Below are 19390 nucleotides of genomic sequence, written 5' to 3' on the forward strand. Positions count from 1 at the left end.
CAACCCCAAAAACATAACAAAACACCCTTGGAACACTGCCCTACTGACCTCTGCCTTGCTGACACCCATACACTGCCCTACTAACCTCCACCCTGCTGAACCCTTTACACTGTTCTGCTGACCTCCGCCCTGCTGACCCATGTACACTGCCCTGCTAATGACCAGCCTGCTGACCTCTGTACACTGCCCTACATACTCATGACCCCTGTACTTAGCCCTAGAAACTACTAACTCCTGCACACTGCCCTATATCCTGCTGACCTCTGTACACTGCTCTAGATACAAAGGACCCATGTACACATTTCCACATAATAATGACCTCTGTACAATGCCCTAGGTACCACGGGACCTCTGTAAAGTGCAAAACATTCTACTGACCTCTGTACACTGCCTTACATACTACTGACGTTGGGACACTCCTTACATACTACTGAACATTGTACATTCCCCTGCATACTACTGACATCTGTACACTGCCCTACATTCTACTGATTTCTGTACAATCCACTACATACTACTGACCTCTGTACACTGCCCTACATTTTACTCACCTCTGTACAATGCCCTACATCCGGGGTCCTCAATAGGCGGACTCCGGGCCGCCTCCGGACCCACACGGATTAAAATCTGGACCGCCGAAGCGGTCTGCTTCCTTCTGTCTCAGCGGGGGACAGAATGGAGAGGATCGGGAGGATCGGACTGGCTGTGTTTAGCGCTGCATGATTACAAAAAGCCGAGTACAAGTTCTTCTGCGGCGGAGAGGATGTCCTACAAAGTCCCGCCTCCTGGGCCGGCTGTTACCTATGATAGACAGAACACTGGTGACGTCTATCATAGGAGCCAGTGTCCAGGAGGCGGGACTTTGTAGGACATCCTCTCCGTCGGGTAAGAAGAACTTGTACTCGGCTTTTTGTAATCATGCAGCGCTAAACACAGCCACTCCGATCCTCTCAATTCTAACCCCCCCCCGCTGATGACAGAAGGAAGCAGACCTCGGCGGTCCAGATTAATGGGGGCACGCACACTGGTCACTGCATTATTGGGGGCACAAACACTTTTCACTCTGCATTATTGGGGGCACAAACACTGGTCACTGCATTATTGGGGGCACAAACACTGGTCACTGCATTATTGGGGGCACGCACACTGGTCACTCTGCATTATTGGGGGCACGCACACTGGTCACTGCATTATTGGGGGCACAAACACTGGTCACTGCATTATTGGGGGCACGCACACTGGTCACTCTGCATTATTGGGGGCACGCACACTGGTCACTCTGCATTATTGGGGGCACAAACACTGGTCACTCTGCATTATTGGGGGCACAAACACTGGTCACTCTGCATTATTGGGGGCACAAACACTGGTCACTCTGCATTATTGGGGGCACAAACACTGGTCACTCTGCATTATTGGGGGCACAAACACTGGTCACTCTGCATTATTGGGGGCACGCACACTGGTCACTCTGCATTATTGGGGGCACGCACACTGGTCACTCTGCATTATTGGGGGCACAAACACTGGTCACTGCATTATTGGGGGCACACACACTGGTCACTGCATTATTGGGGGCACACACACTGGTCACTCTGCATTATTGAGGGCACACACACTGGTCACTCTGCATTATTGGGGGTACACACACTGGTCACTCTGCATTATTGAGGGCACACACACTGGTCACTCTGCATTATTTGGGGCACACACACTGGTCACTCTGCATTAATGGGGGCACACACACGGTTGCTCTGCATTAATGGGGGCACGCACATGGTCACTCTGCATTAATGGGGGCACGCACATGGTCACTCTGCATTAATGGGGGCACGCACATGGTCGCTCTGCATTAATGGGGACACGCTCTGCATTAATAGGGGCACACACATGGTCGCTCTGCATTAATGGGGGCACACACATGGTCGCTCTGCATTAATGGGGACACCCTCTGCATTAATGGGGGCACACACATGGTCGCTCTGCATTAATGGGGGCACGCACATGGTCGCTCTGCATTAATGGGGACACGCTCTGCATTAATGGGGGCACACACATGGTCGTTCTGCATTAATGGGGGCACACACATGGTCACTCTGCATTAATGGGGGCACGCACATGGTCGCTCTGCATTAATGGGGGCACGCACATGGTCACTCTGCATTAATGGGGGCATGCACACTGGTTGCTTTTCATTAATGGGGGCACGCACAATGGTCGCTCTGCATTGGATGGGGGCAAGTTTTGGGGAATGCCTTTTTTTGTTGTTGGCGTTCTGTATTTGGAATTTGACGGTCACTTTTCCGGACCTCGGACTGAATGGAAAATTTGTAAGTGGACCTTTCAAGTTTACATTTGAGTACCCCTGCCCTACATGCTAATGACCTCTGTACACTGCCCTACATTTTATTCACCTCTGTACAATGCCCTACATGCTAATGACCTCTGTACACTGCCCTACATTTTATTCACCTCTGTACAATGCCCTACATGCTAATGACCTCTGTACACTGCCCTACATACTACTGACCCCTGTAAACTGCAATACATACTACTGACTTCTGTACACCCCCTAACAAACAATTCATCTCTATATACTGCATTACATACAACTGACCTTTGTACACATCCCTACACACTACTGACCTCTGTACACTCCCCTACATACTACTGACCTCTGTACACTACCCTACATTCTACTGATTTCTGTACACTCCGCTACATACTACTGACCTCTGTACACTGCCCTACATTTTACTCACCTCTGTACAATGCCCTACATGCTAATGACCTTTGTACACTGCCCTACATACTACTGGCCTCTGCACACTGCCCTGTTTACTACTCACTTCTGTACACTGCACTACATATTACTTACAATGGCTAGAACTCAGCTCAGCCAGTCAGGCCAAATCTCTGAGCAGACAGCCAGGCCACAACAGAGGCCAGCCAAACCTGAAGCTAACTTTAAAGGTAGGCCAAATCCAGCCATACATGGAGCATAATTCGGCAGGTTTAACAGGAACTAGACAATATTCAATCCATGTATGGTAGCTGATTGTACACGAGTCGATCGATAGATCGACAACCAGCTTGTCTGGTCTTTCCTAAAAAAATCAGTGTCATCAGCTATAGCCGGCAACACTGATCATTGATTTGCTCCACGACTCCAAGCCTAACGAATAGAATAGCTGGAAGTGATTCCCCAATCCACATTTGTTTTTTTTCTACTCAGCCCACTGTTTGAATAAAAAAAAAAAAAAGTATCATGCATGGCCTGCCTACGTTTATATTTTTACAGCGACACTTGTTTTATTCAAATTTTCTACGTTTTTTTTCCATGCCATCCTTACTTTTTATTGGGGCCATGCTAGTTAATTTCTTTTTTAAACAAAGAGTGCCACATCCCAGGGACATTTGGTCTTCCATGTTGATGAGGCAGATTGCTATCTCTCAAATGTTGCCTACCCCTGCTCTATGGCAATACTCTTCACTCTACCCTGGAAGGTACAAAAAAAAGATTATGTAGGGAGGTGACCTTGGTCCCTTTAAATGTTTTTGCTTACAATGGGCTGCTGCCACCCTTCTTATTGCATTCTCCATAGTATACACTAGAGCCCCTAATGGCACATGCAGACAGAAAGCAACAAAAGTCTGACAGGGGTTCTAATTCCCCCTCCCTCTAGTCTATTCAAATACCAATACCAATTTATTGGCTGAACTACCAGGGTCACTGGGAGATCTAAGGAAATAATAAAATGATTTACAGTTTTAGCAAGCATCCACCAGAAATTGAAATGTCATTTTTTGGAGGAATGGCCTTTATATCCAGCAAGTACTGTGGAATATGAGCGAATTAGGAAATAGTGGGTGTAGAGGTAACCTTGGAACTGAGAACATTGTGACATTACTGGATTATCTGAGAGGTAAGACATCCGGTTTTTATGACACCTACAACACAAACATTGATTTCATTAAAGGCAAAAATCATATTTTTCTCTCCCTGACGTGTTACAGAGAGAATAATATGAAACGTTTGTCAACAATGTATTCATTTTTAACATGGGGCTTCTAACACAAAGGAATAATCTGTAGATCCCTAAAGTATTTGAACAAAAAATGTTTTATCCCTTTAAAATGCTTCAGAAAATGCTTGTTGTGAGTTGACAACCCTGCCTATACTGCACTTAAAGAGGAACTTTACCGCTCGTGGCGCACCCTCGTGGTGCCATTTGAGCTCTTGAAAGCCAAACTGACCTGGATCATGTTAAATGAACGAATGGTGGCAATATTGAATGATAGGATGCGCATGTTTGATAAAACTTGGGACCCCTGGATAAGGTACCTGGCGGGCCCCTCATAGGGGTGCTCGGGTGCCTTGGTAGCATTGGTTGGGTTGTTGTGGGGGGGATTTCCCCCGGCGGGGCGGGCGGGGCCTGGATGTCGACCCTCGGCCTTCTATTTTCTCCATAGCCGCTGATGTCTCTTTCTTCTCTTTCCCTCTTCCATTCCTGCTGCCCTCCTCTGCAGTTTCCTCCTTTTCCCCCAGTCTGGTCCCTTTCCCTCTATCTATTTTTTCTCTTTTTTCTTAATTTCTGATATTTTTCTGACGGTGCACGGACGACAGGCTGTGCCCCCCACTAGTGGAGGGTTTGCTATAGGGGTTGGGGTTCGCCCCCTCTGGAAGGGCGCAGTGAGTTCCCGTAGGGGCGCCATTGAGGGGTCGGGCCCGGACCGTCGGTCCTGTAGGATGTAATAGCGGGGGCGCTGTCTGTCTGGGTGCCGCTATGCTTTCGCACTGTTGGTTGGATGCCTAACTTAAGTTTACATTTTAGGTTATAGTCTTATTGACTACCCATTTTGCTTTTGTGTTTTTCTGCATTGGCACTAATGTATGTCTTGTTTTCTGAGATATTTACTGTATACATACGAAGTATTTGAGCCATGTTGGCTCCTAGTGCACTGTTAACGCTTTCTTTCCAAGAAAAACTTTAATAAAAACATTGAAACATAAAGAGGAACTTTACCCATAAAAACTTGATAAAAAAAGATGGAAAAAGGAACACACGTTCCACATTAATAATTATGTTACTAAAATGAGTGTGTGCTGTAAATTGCCTCCAGCATTGTTCCTGTTTCTTCTTCCCGGAGGCTGCCATTTTGCTGAAGCCTAGAGCCCATGAACAGCAGTAAATCATAAAGCAGAACTAAACCATTCTATTTAACAGTTTCAAAAAACAGTTACATTCTTGGAATTCCGGGATTGCTAACTGTCACATATGCTTGTGTCCTCAAGCAAACTGTCAAACCAGCAAATGGCTGGTGTTATAACTGATCACATGTGCAGCACCATGGCAGTTGCAGATCAAACAGAAGCATCTTCCTTGGCTGTAAAGAATAAGTCTGCCAGCAGATCGGCCTCTACAAACTCAGCAGTGCCTAAAAATAGAGAGCAACTGAGCTTGTGTAGAGCAGGGTGAGCAGTGTATTACTAGAATTTAAACAGTGTAGGCACCTATCTTTAATGTTTTGCATAGCTATACCTGCAAAAGGAGCCAGCTTGAAGTCATCTGTCATGATTTAATTTTCTGACTGAAGTTCCACTTTAAATGCCAAGCAGTGATGTCAGTCCTGCCCAGTTCTCCTCTGTAGACAACAGAACACATCCCTCTTATGAAGATGAAGAGAGGAGAGGTGTTCTGTAGTTCAGCAGGGGAGAACTGGGTGGGGCTGACAACCCTGCACCTATGCCTTAAAAACTGATTTTCTCTGAGATACTGCAATAGCAATGTCTTATAGAAATGCTTTCACACTGCATCCATTACAAAACTAGGTGGAGTCTCACTCTTCCAGCTGTATTCCCCATATTGTAAATAAACCTGATGCATCCAGCAGGGACAGTAATGCCCACGTGTCCACCGCAGATAGGCTGAGCTGGGGACTCAAAGACCGAAATCTTAGCACCAGAGCATGTCAGAGATATAAAAAATTTTTTATTTCAGGTGAACTTACCCTTTCAAGGGACTATTTACAGGGTTTATTTTTGGTCTGCAAGGGAACTAAAATTCCAGAATGCCCTAACATCAAGTGCCAAGAAAATGCATACTCACTGAGCGCTGCCGCCGTTCAGGTTTATAGAACTCCAATTTTGGGTCCACAGCTGGTATATTTTTGTGCGCCAATGCTTTGCCCAATTCGCTCCAACTGTTGTATCCTGATCAGCAGAGAAGAGAAAAGGATGACAGTTATGCTTTGTGTCAAGAGAATAAGGTTTTCAAAAGTTTTTAATATAAGCAGCAGTGGCCTTGATTCATGAAGCAGTATTTTCCTCTTTAAAAAAATGTAATAAAATAGCTCATAGCATTTTTCAAAATTTTTTTTTACAATTCACAAAAAAAGCTACTAAAATACCACGTGTGGTATTTAGTCGAATTAAGCGGTATTTATCTCATGAAACCATGCGCTATCTTATCTCATGCGATATCCAGTTGAATAGATACAGTGGAGAAGAATTTGAAACACTGCCAGTTTTTATTGCTAATAAAGAGGTAAAATGGTTTAAACCGTAGAAATATGCCAACTCACTAAGGTCGAGATATGTACTGTTAATCAATCAACCAACTTGGGTACAACCAGCCTGCCGGATTCTCTTATGATTATTGCTAGCAGCTGCTATAGCTGCTAGCAATAATCACTGTCTTCTTCCCGGTGGGGATGACTTCCCTCACCTGCCCTCACCCCCCGCTGCAGGGAGAAGACAATAGCTCTGCAGGATGGATTCCCCCTGTCAGCACTATCTGTGTTGATGGGGGAATCTTGAGCATTTCTTTCCTGCAACCCGTGGTTGAAAGAAAGAAATTCATTCCATGTTTGTTCGGCCTAAGTCATGCGATCCCTGCAGCATATGTGTTATTACAAAAGGAAAAAGGTGACTAGAATACAAGTGAAAAAAGGGAAGCTGCTTTCACAGGACACACGTGGTATATCAAAAACAACTACGTTCAATTAAAGCAGAGCTCCACTCATAAGGGGAAGCTCCGCTTGTTCGCACCCTCCCCCACTCCACTGCCACATTTGGCACTTTGGGGGGGGGGGGCGGGTACCTGGTTTTGACAGGTACCCGCTCCCACTTTCAGGTTAGATCATTAATCGACAATCTACGACATTTCCATCCCCTCGTCCTTGCCCCTGCAGCCTTCTGGGACGCAAACAGGTCCAAGAAGATAGCGGGACTATTCAGAAAGCGCAGCACATCTCGTGCATGTGCAGTAGGAAACCGGCTGTGAAGCCTGAAGGCCTCACAGCCGGTTTCCCTTATTTACAATGTTGGTGGCTGCACCTGAAGCCGATTGACGAATTGGCTCAGGGTGCCTAAATCCCGGGATCCCTGGATAGGTGGGTGTCCTTATATTAAAAGTCAGCAGCTGTAGTAGTTGCAACTGCTGATTTTTATTTATTTAGTTTTTTTTTTATACGGGAACTCCTCTTTAGGTAAATACAAAGTAACTTTAATTAAATCTTATATAGAATGAAAATAGTATAAACAATTACACACATATATACTGTAAATGCCCTTCTTCCACCAATAAAAAATACAATGTTGCCTTTTTTTTTTGGTGGAAGAAGAGTATTTATATATGTGTGTAATTTTTGATACTATTTTCCCCTGGTAACCTCTGACGGAACCCTAGTTGACAAACCCTGCTTTAAAGTTTTTGCGGTGATATTTGGGAAGTCATTGGTATCTTTGGACCGGTCTGTGTTTTCTTGTTAGAGAATAACCCTTGTCATTCTTTGATGTTCTTGAAAGTGTCACTCTGGTATCCATCTGTCAAACCTTCAAATGATGACACCCCTCTCCTAACAACTCACATTCTACTTCTTTGTCAGAATACTTGTCTATTCATAATCCCATTCTGTCTTGCGAATATTTGAGTCAAAGATATCTGTAAAAATCATTGTGAAAAAGTAAAGTATTCCCACTACATATGACGTGCTAAAAAGGATTAGACCATTGTGATATTCATGTACATTGTATTATGTTTGGAGTGATAGGGAGGTTTGCAGCAAATGATGGATATGCTTGTATATATACACAAAAAAAGTTTCCAAAAAACTGGGGAAATGACCGGAGAACATAGATATATTTCACTACACGTAAGAGAGTGAATTTACTAAACAGAATGCGGTTGGTTTACTAAAGGCACATAGACTGAGAACTTTGCAAGTGCAGTTACTCCAGAGCTTAGTAAATGGGCTTCCATCATCCAATCATGTGCAAGTAAAAATGCTTTTTTTCCCTTGCATGTGATTGGGTAGTCTTTGTAAAGTGAAGCTTTACCTCATCTACTAAGTTCTGGAGCAACTTGCAAATTGCAGTCTATTTGCCTTAAAGTGATTGCAAAGTCTAGTTTTTGTTTTAAAATAACAAACATGTTATACCTACCTGCCCTGTGAAGTGGTTTTGCACAGATAAGCCCAGATCCTCCTCTTCTCAGGTCCCTCTTGGCTGCTTCTAGCCCCTCTCTCCTGTCAAGTGCCCCCACAGAAAGCAGCTTCCTATGGGGGCACCCAAGCCAAGCTGCAGCTCCATGTGTCCATCCAGGCACAAAGCTGCCATTCGGGCCCGCCCCCTTTCTCCTGATTAGCTAACTGACTTTAAATGACAGCCGCAGGAGCCAATGGCACCACTGCTGTGTCTCAGCCAATCAGGAGAGAGAGTCCCAGACGGCCAAGGAACTCGGGATATTGCTGGATAGAGATGGGGCTCAGGTTAGTATTAGGGGGGCTGAGGGGGACTTCTGCACACAGAAGGCTTTTTATCCTAAAGCATAGAATGCATTAATATAAAAAAATAAACCTTCTGCCTTTACAACTCCTTTAAAGTAAAACTATAGGCAGAACTTTTTTTTTTTCATTTTGGAGTTAGGGAGGGTTATAAACCCTGTCAGTTTTTTTTTTGGCCATGTGTGTCCCATTGAAAGATTTCCCCTCTATCACTTTTCTGGGGACAACCCAAAATTTGGGATTTTCTTTTACTTTTATTTTCAATGATAATGGTAAACAGGACAAATATAGAGAGGGTGAAACTCTCTAATGGGGGCACAGACAACAATAAAAACCTAACAGGTGTTCTAATCCACCTCTACTCTATCCAAAACTAAAAAAAAAAAAAAGGTTTTCCTTTAGTTATACTTTAAGTAAATCAGCACCAATGATAACTGATAATGTCTATGTGACGAAACGCGTAGGGAGGAGTTGGTTCTGCGCACACATCTTCACGTTCGGTGGTCAGCCATCTTTTTGGATTGATATATCATCTGTACATGTGCTTTTGGCGTTTTTTTGTCTACCTCTCGGTGAGTGCAATTTATATTGCTAAATAAAACCGTTTTTAAACTATTACACTATGAGACTCTTTCCACTGGCTTTTCTCTGATCCATATGTGCCCTTTACTGGAGGTCAATAGGTGATTTGAACAAGGGATCAATCTGCATTAGAAGCTGTGTGATCCTCTTGAATCACTCAATGCGCTATTGACCATTGTGGGAATAATGGTCCTTTTACTGAGTTAGAGTGTGTCTATTTGAAGATGGTGGTGGACCGCACTCATATTTTGTGAAAAAAGGTGGAAGATTCAGATTCAGATTAAACTTTTGGGACTTTAGAGAACTCTGTAGAATCTTTCCCTGTCTTATATCACTTCACTCTGTAAGCGCTGCATTTTTGTTTATATTCTATGCATTACTGTTGAGAGAACTGATTCAAAAAGGTAGAGACTACTCAGAATTTGCTAATATATTTTTAAATTCCTTAAATACCACATGCCTGGACCATTACTTAATTACTGCATGCATTTAATTTTTTGTTTTCTTCTGTCAATTGGCTTTAACTCCTTTTCATGCGGTATTTACTGACAGTTCTGAGCGTTCTGCGGTAAATACAGCAAAAGGGTGGACTCAATTGACAGTTGCAGAATTGAATTCGATATTTAGGTTACATACTACTACATACCACATGCGAAACGTGAATGGAGCCCACCCACAATCATTACATTTTTTTTAATATAACTGTAACTTTGCTAAGCTGCACATTCCTTGGAATTAAAGTGGACTGGTCGATTACTGGTAGAGAGGACACTGAGGAAATGCTTTCTTCAGCCTGCAGCAGACTGGTGACATCATCTGAACCTGGGCAAAGTAACTGACTGGAATACAAGGATGCTTTTTAATGATAAAAGAGAATGTCTGAAAAATTATATTATTACTGTTTATTGGAAATTTACGCCTGCACCCGATCTCTGGACAGATAAGTGTCCTTATATTAGAAGTCAGCAGTGATAGTATTTGTAGCTTCTGACTTTCATTTTTTTTTCCCCCAGGCTGGAACTCCGCTTTAAGGGCCAAAACACACTTTTTTACGCTGTGGTGCACTGCAATAATATGCGTGTAATTGCAACATGTATGAAATGCATTAGCTTGTTGCAATCCCAATAATTTGAGTGACAACCCAATGCCCTAGCGCAATCCAGCTCTAATTTGTGTTGCATTACACCACAACTTAGGGTAACACACTACTGTGCATTGTGGTGCATTGGCAGCCTATTCGATGCCTTCATGCAAATCATGTTAACGCACAACAAAATCTGCAATAATGCACGTGTGTTTTGGCAACACACCAGGATGCCAATGAATTTTGGGTTGGCATCCAATTAAATTCAGCTCCGGAAGGTTTTACCCCCTTAATGACCAGGCCATTTTTTGTGATTCGGCACTGCGTTACTTTAACTAACAATTGCGCTGTCGTGTGGCACTGTTCCCAATTACAATTAATGTCCTTTTTTCCCACAAATAGAGCTTTCTTTTGGTGGTATTTGATCACCAACAAAAAAAGAGCAACAATTTTGAAAAAAACACAATATTTTTTATTTTCTGCTACAAAACATTCCCAATAAAAATCTGTAAAAATCTATTTTTTTTTTATTAGTTTAGGCCAATTTGTATTCTGCTACATATTTTTGGCAAAAAAAAAATCCCAAAAAGCATATTTTAATTGGTTTGCGCAAAAGTTATAGGGTTTACAAACTATGGGATAGATTTTTGAACTTTTCATTTATTTATTAGTATAATAATAATTTATTAGTATAATTAAATCATTTATTTTTTATTAGTAATGGCGGCAATCAGCGATTTTTAGCGGGACTGCAATTGCGGCGGACAGATCGGACCCCTAACTGCCATTTTTGACACTTTTTGGGGACCAGTGACATTAATACAGTAATCACTGCTAAATAATATGCAGTTATTGTAAAAATGACACTGGCAGGGAAGGGGTTAATACTGGTGGTGATCAAGGGGTTAAAAGTAAGCTTAAATGTACTTGCTAACTGTGGGGGCTCTTCGAGAGGCACACAGAGATCGGTGTTTCAGCTTAGCTGAAACACACTATCTCATTGTGCCTGTCTGACAGTCTTTGTTTACATAGGCAGGCGGCTCTCCTGTCAGTTTCTCTGAAGATCGCGGGAGGCCGGCGGTGATCGAGCCCGCTCCTCTTTCGGTCTGACTCCCGCTGTGTCTAAGCACAGCAGGAGCGCGGCTCTGGCGGCCAAAACCGCGTGCACATAATCAGTTAGATCTACGTGATTATGCGCAGCCGAGCCGCCCTGCCACAGTGAATCTGCGTGGGGCGGTCGGCAAGTGGTTAAGCTACCAGCATGCTATTGGGTAAGGAGAGGAGCTTTACGTGAACACGGGGAAAACATGAAAACTTTGTGCAAATGGTGTCACTGGTGGGAACTGGACTTAGGACCTCAGTGCTGCAATGCAAGTGTGCTTAATGCTCTTCTTTGCCTGATTTACATTGAATGCATTTCCTAACAGGTATTTATGTTATGTAGGAAGCTTTACGTCACATAATATACTGTATAGCACTTGACTAGCCACGACACGTACTGCACTGACATGAACTTGTTTACCAAAGATCTTGTTAGGTTACTTCATTTAACTGTGAGATGAAAAGCAACATTTCAGATCAAATTGTATGAAGATTCTACTCTACACAACATAAACCTGATCAAAATATAATTATAGACCTTCGAAATAAATCTATTGCTCCTGTTAATAAAAAGTCCCAAATTAATATGTATAACTAATACCTATTAAGAACAACATGTAATTAAAGTGTTGCAACAACAATTTAGTGTCGCTAAGGGCATGGCTTTTCCATAGGAATTGAACCATGGTGCGCATGTGTAGTACAAAGCTGCCAAGGCTGTGTGGCTCGGATCGGGGCTGTGCAGTAAAGATCATTGGACCAACAAAAGCAGAGGGCTTACCTATAGTAAGTAATGAGAACTCTTGTTTAATTTTCACAGGGAATGAATTAATGAAATCTGATTGGGTTAAAATGGTTGTAAACCTCTGAAATTAAAAATAAACAAAGCACATCCTTCTATTAAGTGTAGTTGCTTGAACCAAAGCATGATATCTGTCTGCTATCTCCTTCCCCTGCTATCTGCATGAGTCACTACTGATGGTATAATTGGACACCAGGTAATCCCTGGAGACAGCCCCACACAACCCCCCTCCAGCACACAGCAGGTGATTGACAGCCTCAGCTCTGCATGATTCATTATATGACTGTGTAGAGGAAGGGTGTGTCCTTTTCCTACACTCAGGTCTCAGATTACACTCGGCCCTTTGTCCTGTGCTGTGCAGTGTATGACATTAGACATCAGATCCCAGCCTCGCTCCCTCTGGAAGCCTAGAAATACTCCCTGATGTGTGTAGCAGACTGTAACCACTTAAGGACTGCCAAAGGACAGCGCAAAATCAAGTACCTGTATGTGTTTTTTTAGAAAGGCTCTAGGGGGCGCGCGCGCACACCGCCAGAGCCGTGCTTCAGTTGTGATTGGACACAGCGGGAGCCAAGCAGCAGGTGCAGTGGATACGATTAACGCCGCCCACCTGCGATCATTCAGGAGATATGAAAACAAGGCAAACCGCCGTTCTGTCAGACAGGAATAGAGAGATCTTGTGTTCCTACTAATCAGTAACACAGATTTCTCTCTTCCTGCAATCAGTCCATCCCCCACACAGTTAGAAAGCACTGTCCCTGGTGTTAACACCTTCCCTGCTAGTGTCATTTATACAGTACCAGTGTATATTTTTAGCACTGATCACTGTATTGGTGTCACTGGTCCCAAAAAGTGTCATTTAATGTCAGATTTGTCTGCCGCAATGTGGCAGTCCCTCTAAAAATCACCGATCGCTGCCATTACTAATAAAAACAATAAAAAAAATAAAAAGTCCATAAATCTGTCCCATAGTTTGTAAACGCTATAACTTTTGCGCAAAGCAATCAATATTTGCTTTTTGGGATTTGTTTTACCAAAAATATGTGGCAGAATATAAATTGGCCTAAACTGATAAAGAAATTCGATTTTTTAAGTTTTTTTTATTGGATGTGTTTTATAGCAGAATGTAAAAAATTTTGTTTTTTTTTCAAAATTTTCCAAAATGTTTTATTTATAGCGCAAAAAATAAAAACTGCAGAGGTGATCAAGTACCACCAAAAGCAAGCTCTATTTGTGGGAAAAAAGGGTATCAATTTTATTTGGGTACAACGTCGCAGGACCATGCAATTCTCAGTTAAAGCAACAGTGCTGTATCGTAAAAAAAATGGCCTGGTCATTAAGGGGGTAAAACTTTCCGGAGCTGAAGTGGTTAAAGAAGAAAGAGCTGCAGATAAACATGAACAGCTTATGTATGATGACTTGCTTAAAGTTATATTAAATCTTGGTTTTTTTTTGTTTTTTTTTTTAAATAACAAACGTGTTTTACTTACCTGCTCTGTGCAGTGGTTTTGCACAGAGCAGCCCCGATCTTCTTCTTTTTGGGTCCCTAGCCGGTGCTCCTAGCTCATAGCTCCCACCCCCCCCCCCTCGAGAAGTGCCCCCAGAGAAAGCCTCTTTCACTTGGGGCACAGCTGCGTACTTACTTTAGAGCCACTGTGCGTTCGAAAGACACAGAGCTGTGGCTCGGCCCCCACTCACCCCATTCCTGCTCTCTTCTCTCACTGGCTGTGATTGACAGAAGGGGAAGCCAATGGGCACCCGCTGCTGTCTCCGCCAATGAGAGGAAGTTGTGCACATCGCTGGACCGAGAGAGGACTCAGGTGAGTATTAAGGGGGGCTGTGGGGGGGAGCAGCACACAGAAGGTTTTTTACTTTTATGCATAGAATGCATGAAGGTAAAAAACCTTCAGCCTTTACAATCACTTTATTCTCTGTGTATCACCTGAGGCCAGTCACTTCAATGGGTATATGTTAGGTTGGGTTCACATATTGTATATGCAAATTGGATGCAGGTTTTCCCACATCTGATTCGCATGACATGTGAGTGTGACCGGCTCTCAATAGAGCTGGTTTTTCACAGGTCCGGGGCGGCCGCTGAGCGGTTTGCAAAAAGGTCCGGACTCCGGACCAGACCGGATTCGTACCTGAACCGGTAAACAGACAGGCACGACCCCGGGCACGAACCCATGGCCGCCCATATATGAACACGGTCTAAGGGCTTACAACCACTTTAACCAGTTGCCGACCGCCCGCCCGCCAGATTTTTACTGGGGCAGGGCGGCTCGGCTGCGTCCAGTCACGTAGTACTACGTGACTGGAGTGCATGTGGTTTCGGCGGTGCACGCACGCCACCGGAGCCGCGCTTCCGCTGTGTTTAGACACAGCGGGAGGTGGGCCGCGGGAGGATTGCTGCCTTCCTCCCGCGATCGTCCGGGAAACAGAGAGAAGACCCGCCTGCTTATGTAAACAAAGCAGGCGGATCTTCTCTGAGACAGGCAGGGACAGATCAGCAGTTTCAGCTAAGCTGAAACTGCGATCTCTCTGTGCCTGTCACAGAACACCCCCCCTCCCCCCACACAGTCAGTAAGCATACAGGCATACATTTAACCCCTTTGATCACACCCAGTATTAACCCCTTCCCTGCCAGTGTCATTTATATAGTAACAGTGCATATTATTTAGCACTGATTACTGTATTATTGTCACTGGTCCCCAAAAAGTGTCAAAAATGTCAGTTACGGGTCCGATCTGTCCGCCGCAATGTCGCAGTCCTGCTAAAAATCGCAGATCGCCGCCATTACTAATAAAAATAAATAAATAAAAAGTCCAAAAATCTATCCCGTCGTTTGTAGACGCTATAACTTTTGCGCAAACCAATTAAAATACGCTTTTTGTTTTTTTTTTACCAAAAATATGTAGCAGAATACAAATTGGTCTAAACTGATAAAAAAATTAAATTTTTAATATTTTTTTTATTGGTGATGTTTTATAGAAGAAATTAAAAAATATGGTGGTTTTTCTTTTGTTTATAGCGCAAAATCTAAAAACCGCAGAGGTGATCAAATACCACCAAAAGAAAGCTCTATTTGTGGGTAAAAAGGACATTAATTTTATTTGGGTACAGCCTCGCACGACCGCGCAATTTTCCGTTAAAGTAAAGCAGTGCCGAATCGTAAAAAATGGCCTGGTCATTAAGGGGGCAAATCCTTTCGGGGCTGAAGTGGTTAAGCTCTCTACTTTTATTAAGATTTTTTTCTTGTTCTTCAGTTATTCAATTATAGGCTGAACTGCACCCTAAAAACTGTTAGATAAACAAACTGCAAGTTGACGTGAAAAACAATAGCTACTAGGAGTGAACTACAGTGTGAAAATAATAGGGGCTCATTAACTCTTGTGAGCTGTGTCTGTGCATACTAAAACACAAATGTTAACACATGTGGCTGCATTGCATGGCAATGCACATGCTTTATGTGTGGCGTCATTCATTATAACAACACACTGAAACACATCACAACAAATATGCCATGTGTTGTGTGCTGTGTTTTTTAATTTGTAAAAAAAAGGTCATACGTGTTTTTTGTTATCTGTTGTGCGCTGGCAGCCCATTCATAACTAATGGGCTGCCTTAAATCAATGCACGCTAAAGTATGCATTAACGTACCACAACAGAACACTTTAGTGTGAATGGATCTGTTAAAAATCGTATTCCTTCAGAGCATAAGATGGCTTTGATGGTGTTTGCCATGAGGTGCGAGCATGAAGGGTGACAGATGGCGACCCCCTCATGGAGCTCCACAGGTGAGATCTTTCATGTAAGAATACAGGACCTCTCTTTTTTCTCTCCCCTTTATCTTCTGACCTTATCCTGCCGTGACAGCTTATCCCCAACACCCCAACACAGAGGGTGAGTCCGCCAGCAATTAGAGCCCCCTTCCCCAGCAATACAGATGCTTTAGGCGTATGTCAAGGCAAAAGAAAAATACACCCACCATTCCTCAAATTGTATGCCTTAAAGTATATTTGCGTAATTGCAGCTAAATTGGCATAGCAGCTATATTAGAATTGTTACATTTTCCCAATCATATAGCAGATCTTTAAATAAATATTAAATATATGCCTAGTGCCTTTCTAAATGCTCTTTTTGAAAACTCCAAAACTGAAAATCTTACTAAAGCTAGCCATAGATGGATCGAAATTCATTTGGTTCAGCAGGGACTGGCCGAATTTCGATCCATCTATGGCCATTTCTGTTCCAGAGAAGTTGATCCAATGATCAACTTCTCAAGAACCTGCCTGTTGGAAAATTCTTCTTTGATCAGCGTGTGGAACTGTCTTCACTAATGCCTGAACTTCAGGCTGGGAGCAGTGGTCATGTGACCATCAACATTAGGTCAATTAGGGCAGTGGTCCTCAACTCCGGTCCTCAGGGCCCACTAACAGGCCAGATTTTAAGTATTACCTTGGGGAGATGCAGACTAGAGTACTGCAATCACTGAGCAGCAAATGAGATCACCTGGGATGTATTTCAGTTATCTTGCAAACCTGGCCTGTTAGTGGGCCCTGAGGGCCAGGGTTGAGGACCACTGATTTAGGGCATTAGGGCAGGTCTCCCAGACTTAGAAGAGAGCTGCAATTGCACTAACACCTTGCTCTCTGAGCTGACTCTGTTACATTGATGACACGTGTATACCTCAGACACTCTCATGCATAGGGAGAACTCCAGGGGCTTGGAGGCAGCCCCTTTTATGTTGATTGACTTGTAGGGGGAGGTAATCTGGCTGAAAATGGCAGGAAAGATAATAACCCTTACAGACTGGTTACCCCTAGCTCTCCGGTCAGGCTAAGCCTAAGGACACAGGAAAACAACAAAACATTGTAACATTTAGCACCTGGCTAGATCAGCTAACTGCCTACAAGTGCTGCAGCACTGATCAGTGTATTCTGACAGCAGAGAAGTCCCTGCTCTCAGAATACAATAGTACGGGTGGATTCCTCCACCCACCATGTGTAGATGGGGGAATCCGTTCAGTTCCATGTAGGATCAGCCTTAGTTCTACCTGGTGTTTATTGTTTATGAAGTGGGTTGGGGAGTTGGGTTTAGACATGTGCGATTTGTTACGTTACGAATTTAAATTTGCCAAATATGGATGTATACTATATTGATTTGGATATAAACTATATTGAAAACAACAAATTCACAGTAAACCATAACAACGATATTTAGTTTGCTGTATGCATGGTGTATCATAATCAATTACAAAGTTTTGTTTCAAGAAAACCTTGTTATCACCGTTTTTCATCCCTTTTCCCATCCCAGTGCGGTCTCCATCCTCTTTTAGCCACTTCCTGTCTACACACACTCATGCCAATGGCAGCTGCACATCATTGCCCTGGCATGGCTCCCTGATATTCAGAATGGTGGACCATGCAGAAGCACAACTGGGTGACAAATGTCTCTCTGCGACAGGAAATGCCTGAACAAAGACCTTCATGACAGGATAACTAGGGATTATTTATGGGGCCATTCATTCTTGTGCATTATGGAAGCTCTTGTATTAACACGTTACTTCAACACATTTGCACTATGTCTGGCGCATTGCAGTGCACGGTATGCGCTGCATTGTTAAAAAACGGTAATGCACGTTTTTTCATCCATTGAGGTGTGTTGACAGCCCATTCTTATTGACAGGTTGTCTCAAAGTGGTTGTAAACCGTGGCAGTAAAAAAAGAACATTAAAAAAAAAAAAAAAAACACCTTTCTCCTGTAAGACAATTGCATGGCATACTAGCACATTATGAAATACTTACCTTAAAATGAAGCTTTCCAGCAGTGCGCTGTCACCACTGACAGTGCTTCCATCTTCCCCTGGTTTTCCTTCCGGGTTCGCGGGCTCTGGCTGTATGAATGCCTGGAGCCGCGATTTTGTTACTCTGCTCCAGCACTCGGCTCCGGCATGGTATGCCAGACCTTCAGAGCGCATGCCCAGAAGCTGTGGAGGGATGACACGCCCGCACCGGAAGTGACGAGCGGGGCCGATGCAGGCGCATTCTGGGAGAAGAGGAAACGGAAGAGTACGCAGAAGAGGACGCCCTGGCTTCAGCTGCCCACATCCGAGATGGCAGCGCTGGAGAAGAAATTTTCAAGGTAAGTATTTATTTTAAAAGGTAAGTGCGACCTGGGACAGTACAGAGGCTATCCATTGTGAAATGTACTAGCCCTGACTGTCCTGGGGGTATTTTTATTGAAAAAAAAATTTCGTGGCCGGAACTCCACTTTAACACACTACAAAAAAACGCTTGAGTGGCCCTTAAAAAAAGCTGCAGATTTAACAAGATTGAAAATTACCTTTTAAATGCACATGTCAAAGTCCATATGCAATTGGGTTTACACGCAGGGGGTTTGGTTTCTGCTGCATTCAAAGAATTTTGTCACCTGTGAATTTCTCGCCATCATTTACACATGAATAGTTTTGTATCTAGTTACTTTCGAGCCTGAACAGCAGCAAAGTGATTTTAGAGTGGTGTGTTGCTGTGTTTGCCATCAGACACACTGAAGTCTTAATGAGAAATTCGCTTTTTTTGAAGTTCTGAGGTAAATTGAGGCCTTTGTCTCTATCTGATGTACAGAATCACAGAGAAATTCTGCATAGCTCCCTGGAGACATGGTGGCCTGACAATGGCAGTCTGTAAAGCAGATACACAAATACATTCTGCTAAGTAGATGGGGGTATTGGGTTCCCCCGATTTCAGTATAAAGATCTCCGTCAGCAGACTCATGTAACATACATGAAAACAGCACTCTGTGCTCATAGAATGACCTTGGTGCGATAAGACATAGATTCGGCGATAAAGGCCGATCTGTTTCACCGTTAGGCGTGGAGCCCTTTAAATGGTCACAAACGGCACATTTGTTCATTAGGTTAAAAAAAAAAAAAAAGAATTTTTAATGAGAAACTACTGTTTACGGTGAGAACTAAATTTTCCATTGTGTTAACTAAAGTCATTTTTGCTTTGATTTTTCATGTTTTTACAAGC

The 19390-nt window shown here is 43.3% G+C and overlaps 1 protein-coding gene across 1 annotated transcript in view; it reads right to left on the minus strand.

Annotated features, from left to right (window-relative positions):
- B4GALNT3 (beta-1,4-N-acetyl-galactosaminyltransferase 3) overlaps positions 1 to 19390 on the minus strand; it is a 143423-nt gene that overhangs the window by 75859 nt on the left and 48174 nt on the right. Inside the window, exon 2 of the mRNA XM_082255454.1 lies at positions 6111 to 6214. Within this exon, the coding sequence (XP_082111580.1) occupies positions 6111 to 6214 (104 nt within the window). The remainder of the gene's footprint in view (positions 1 to 6110; positions 6215 to 19390) is intronic.

This window comes from Pelophylax lessonae (assembly GCF_965119305.1).
Source record: "Pelophylax lessonae genome assembly, chromosome: 4".
NCBI lineage: Eukaryota > Metazoa > Chordata > Amphibia > Anura > Ranidae > Pelophylax > Pelophylax lessonae.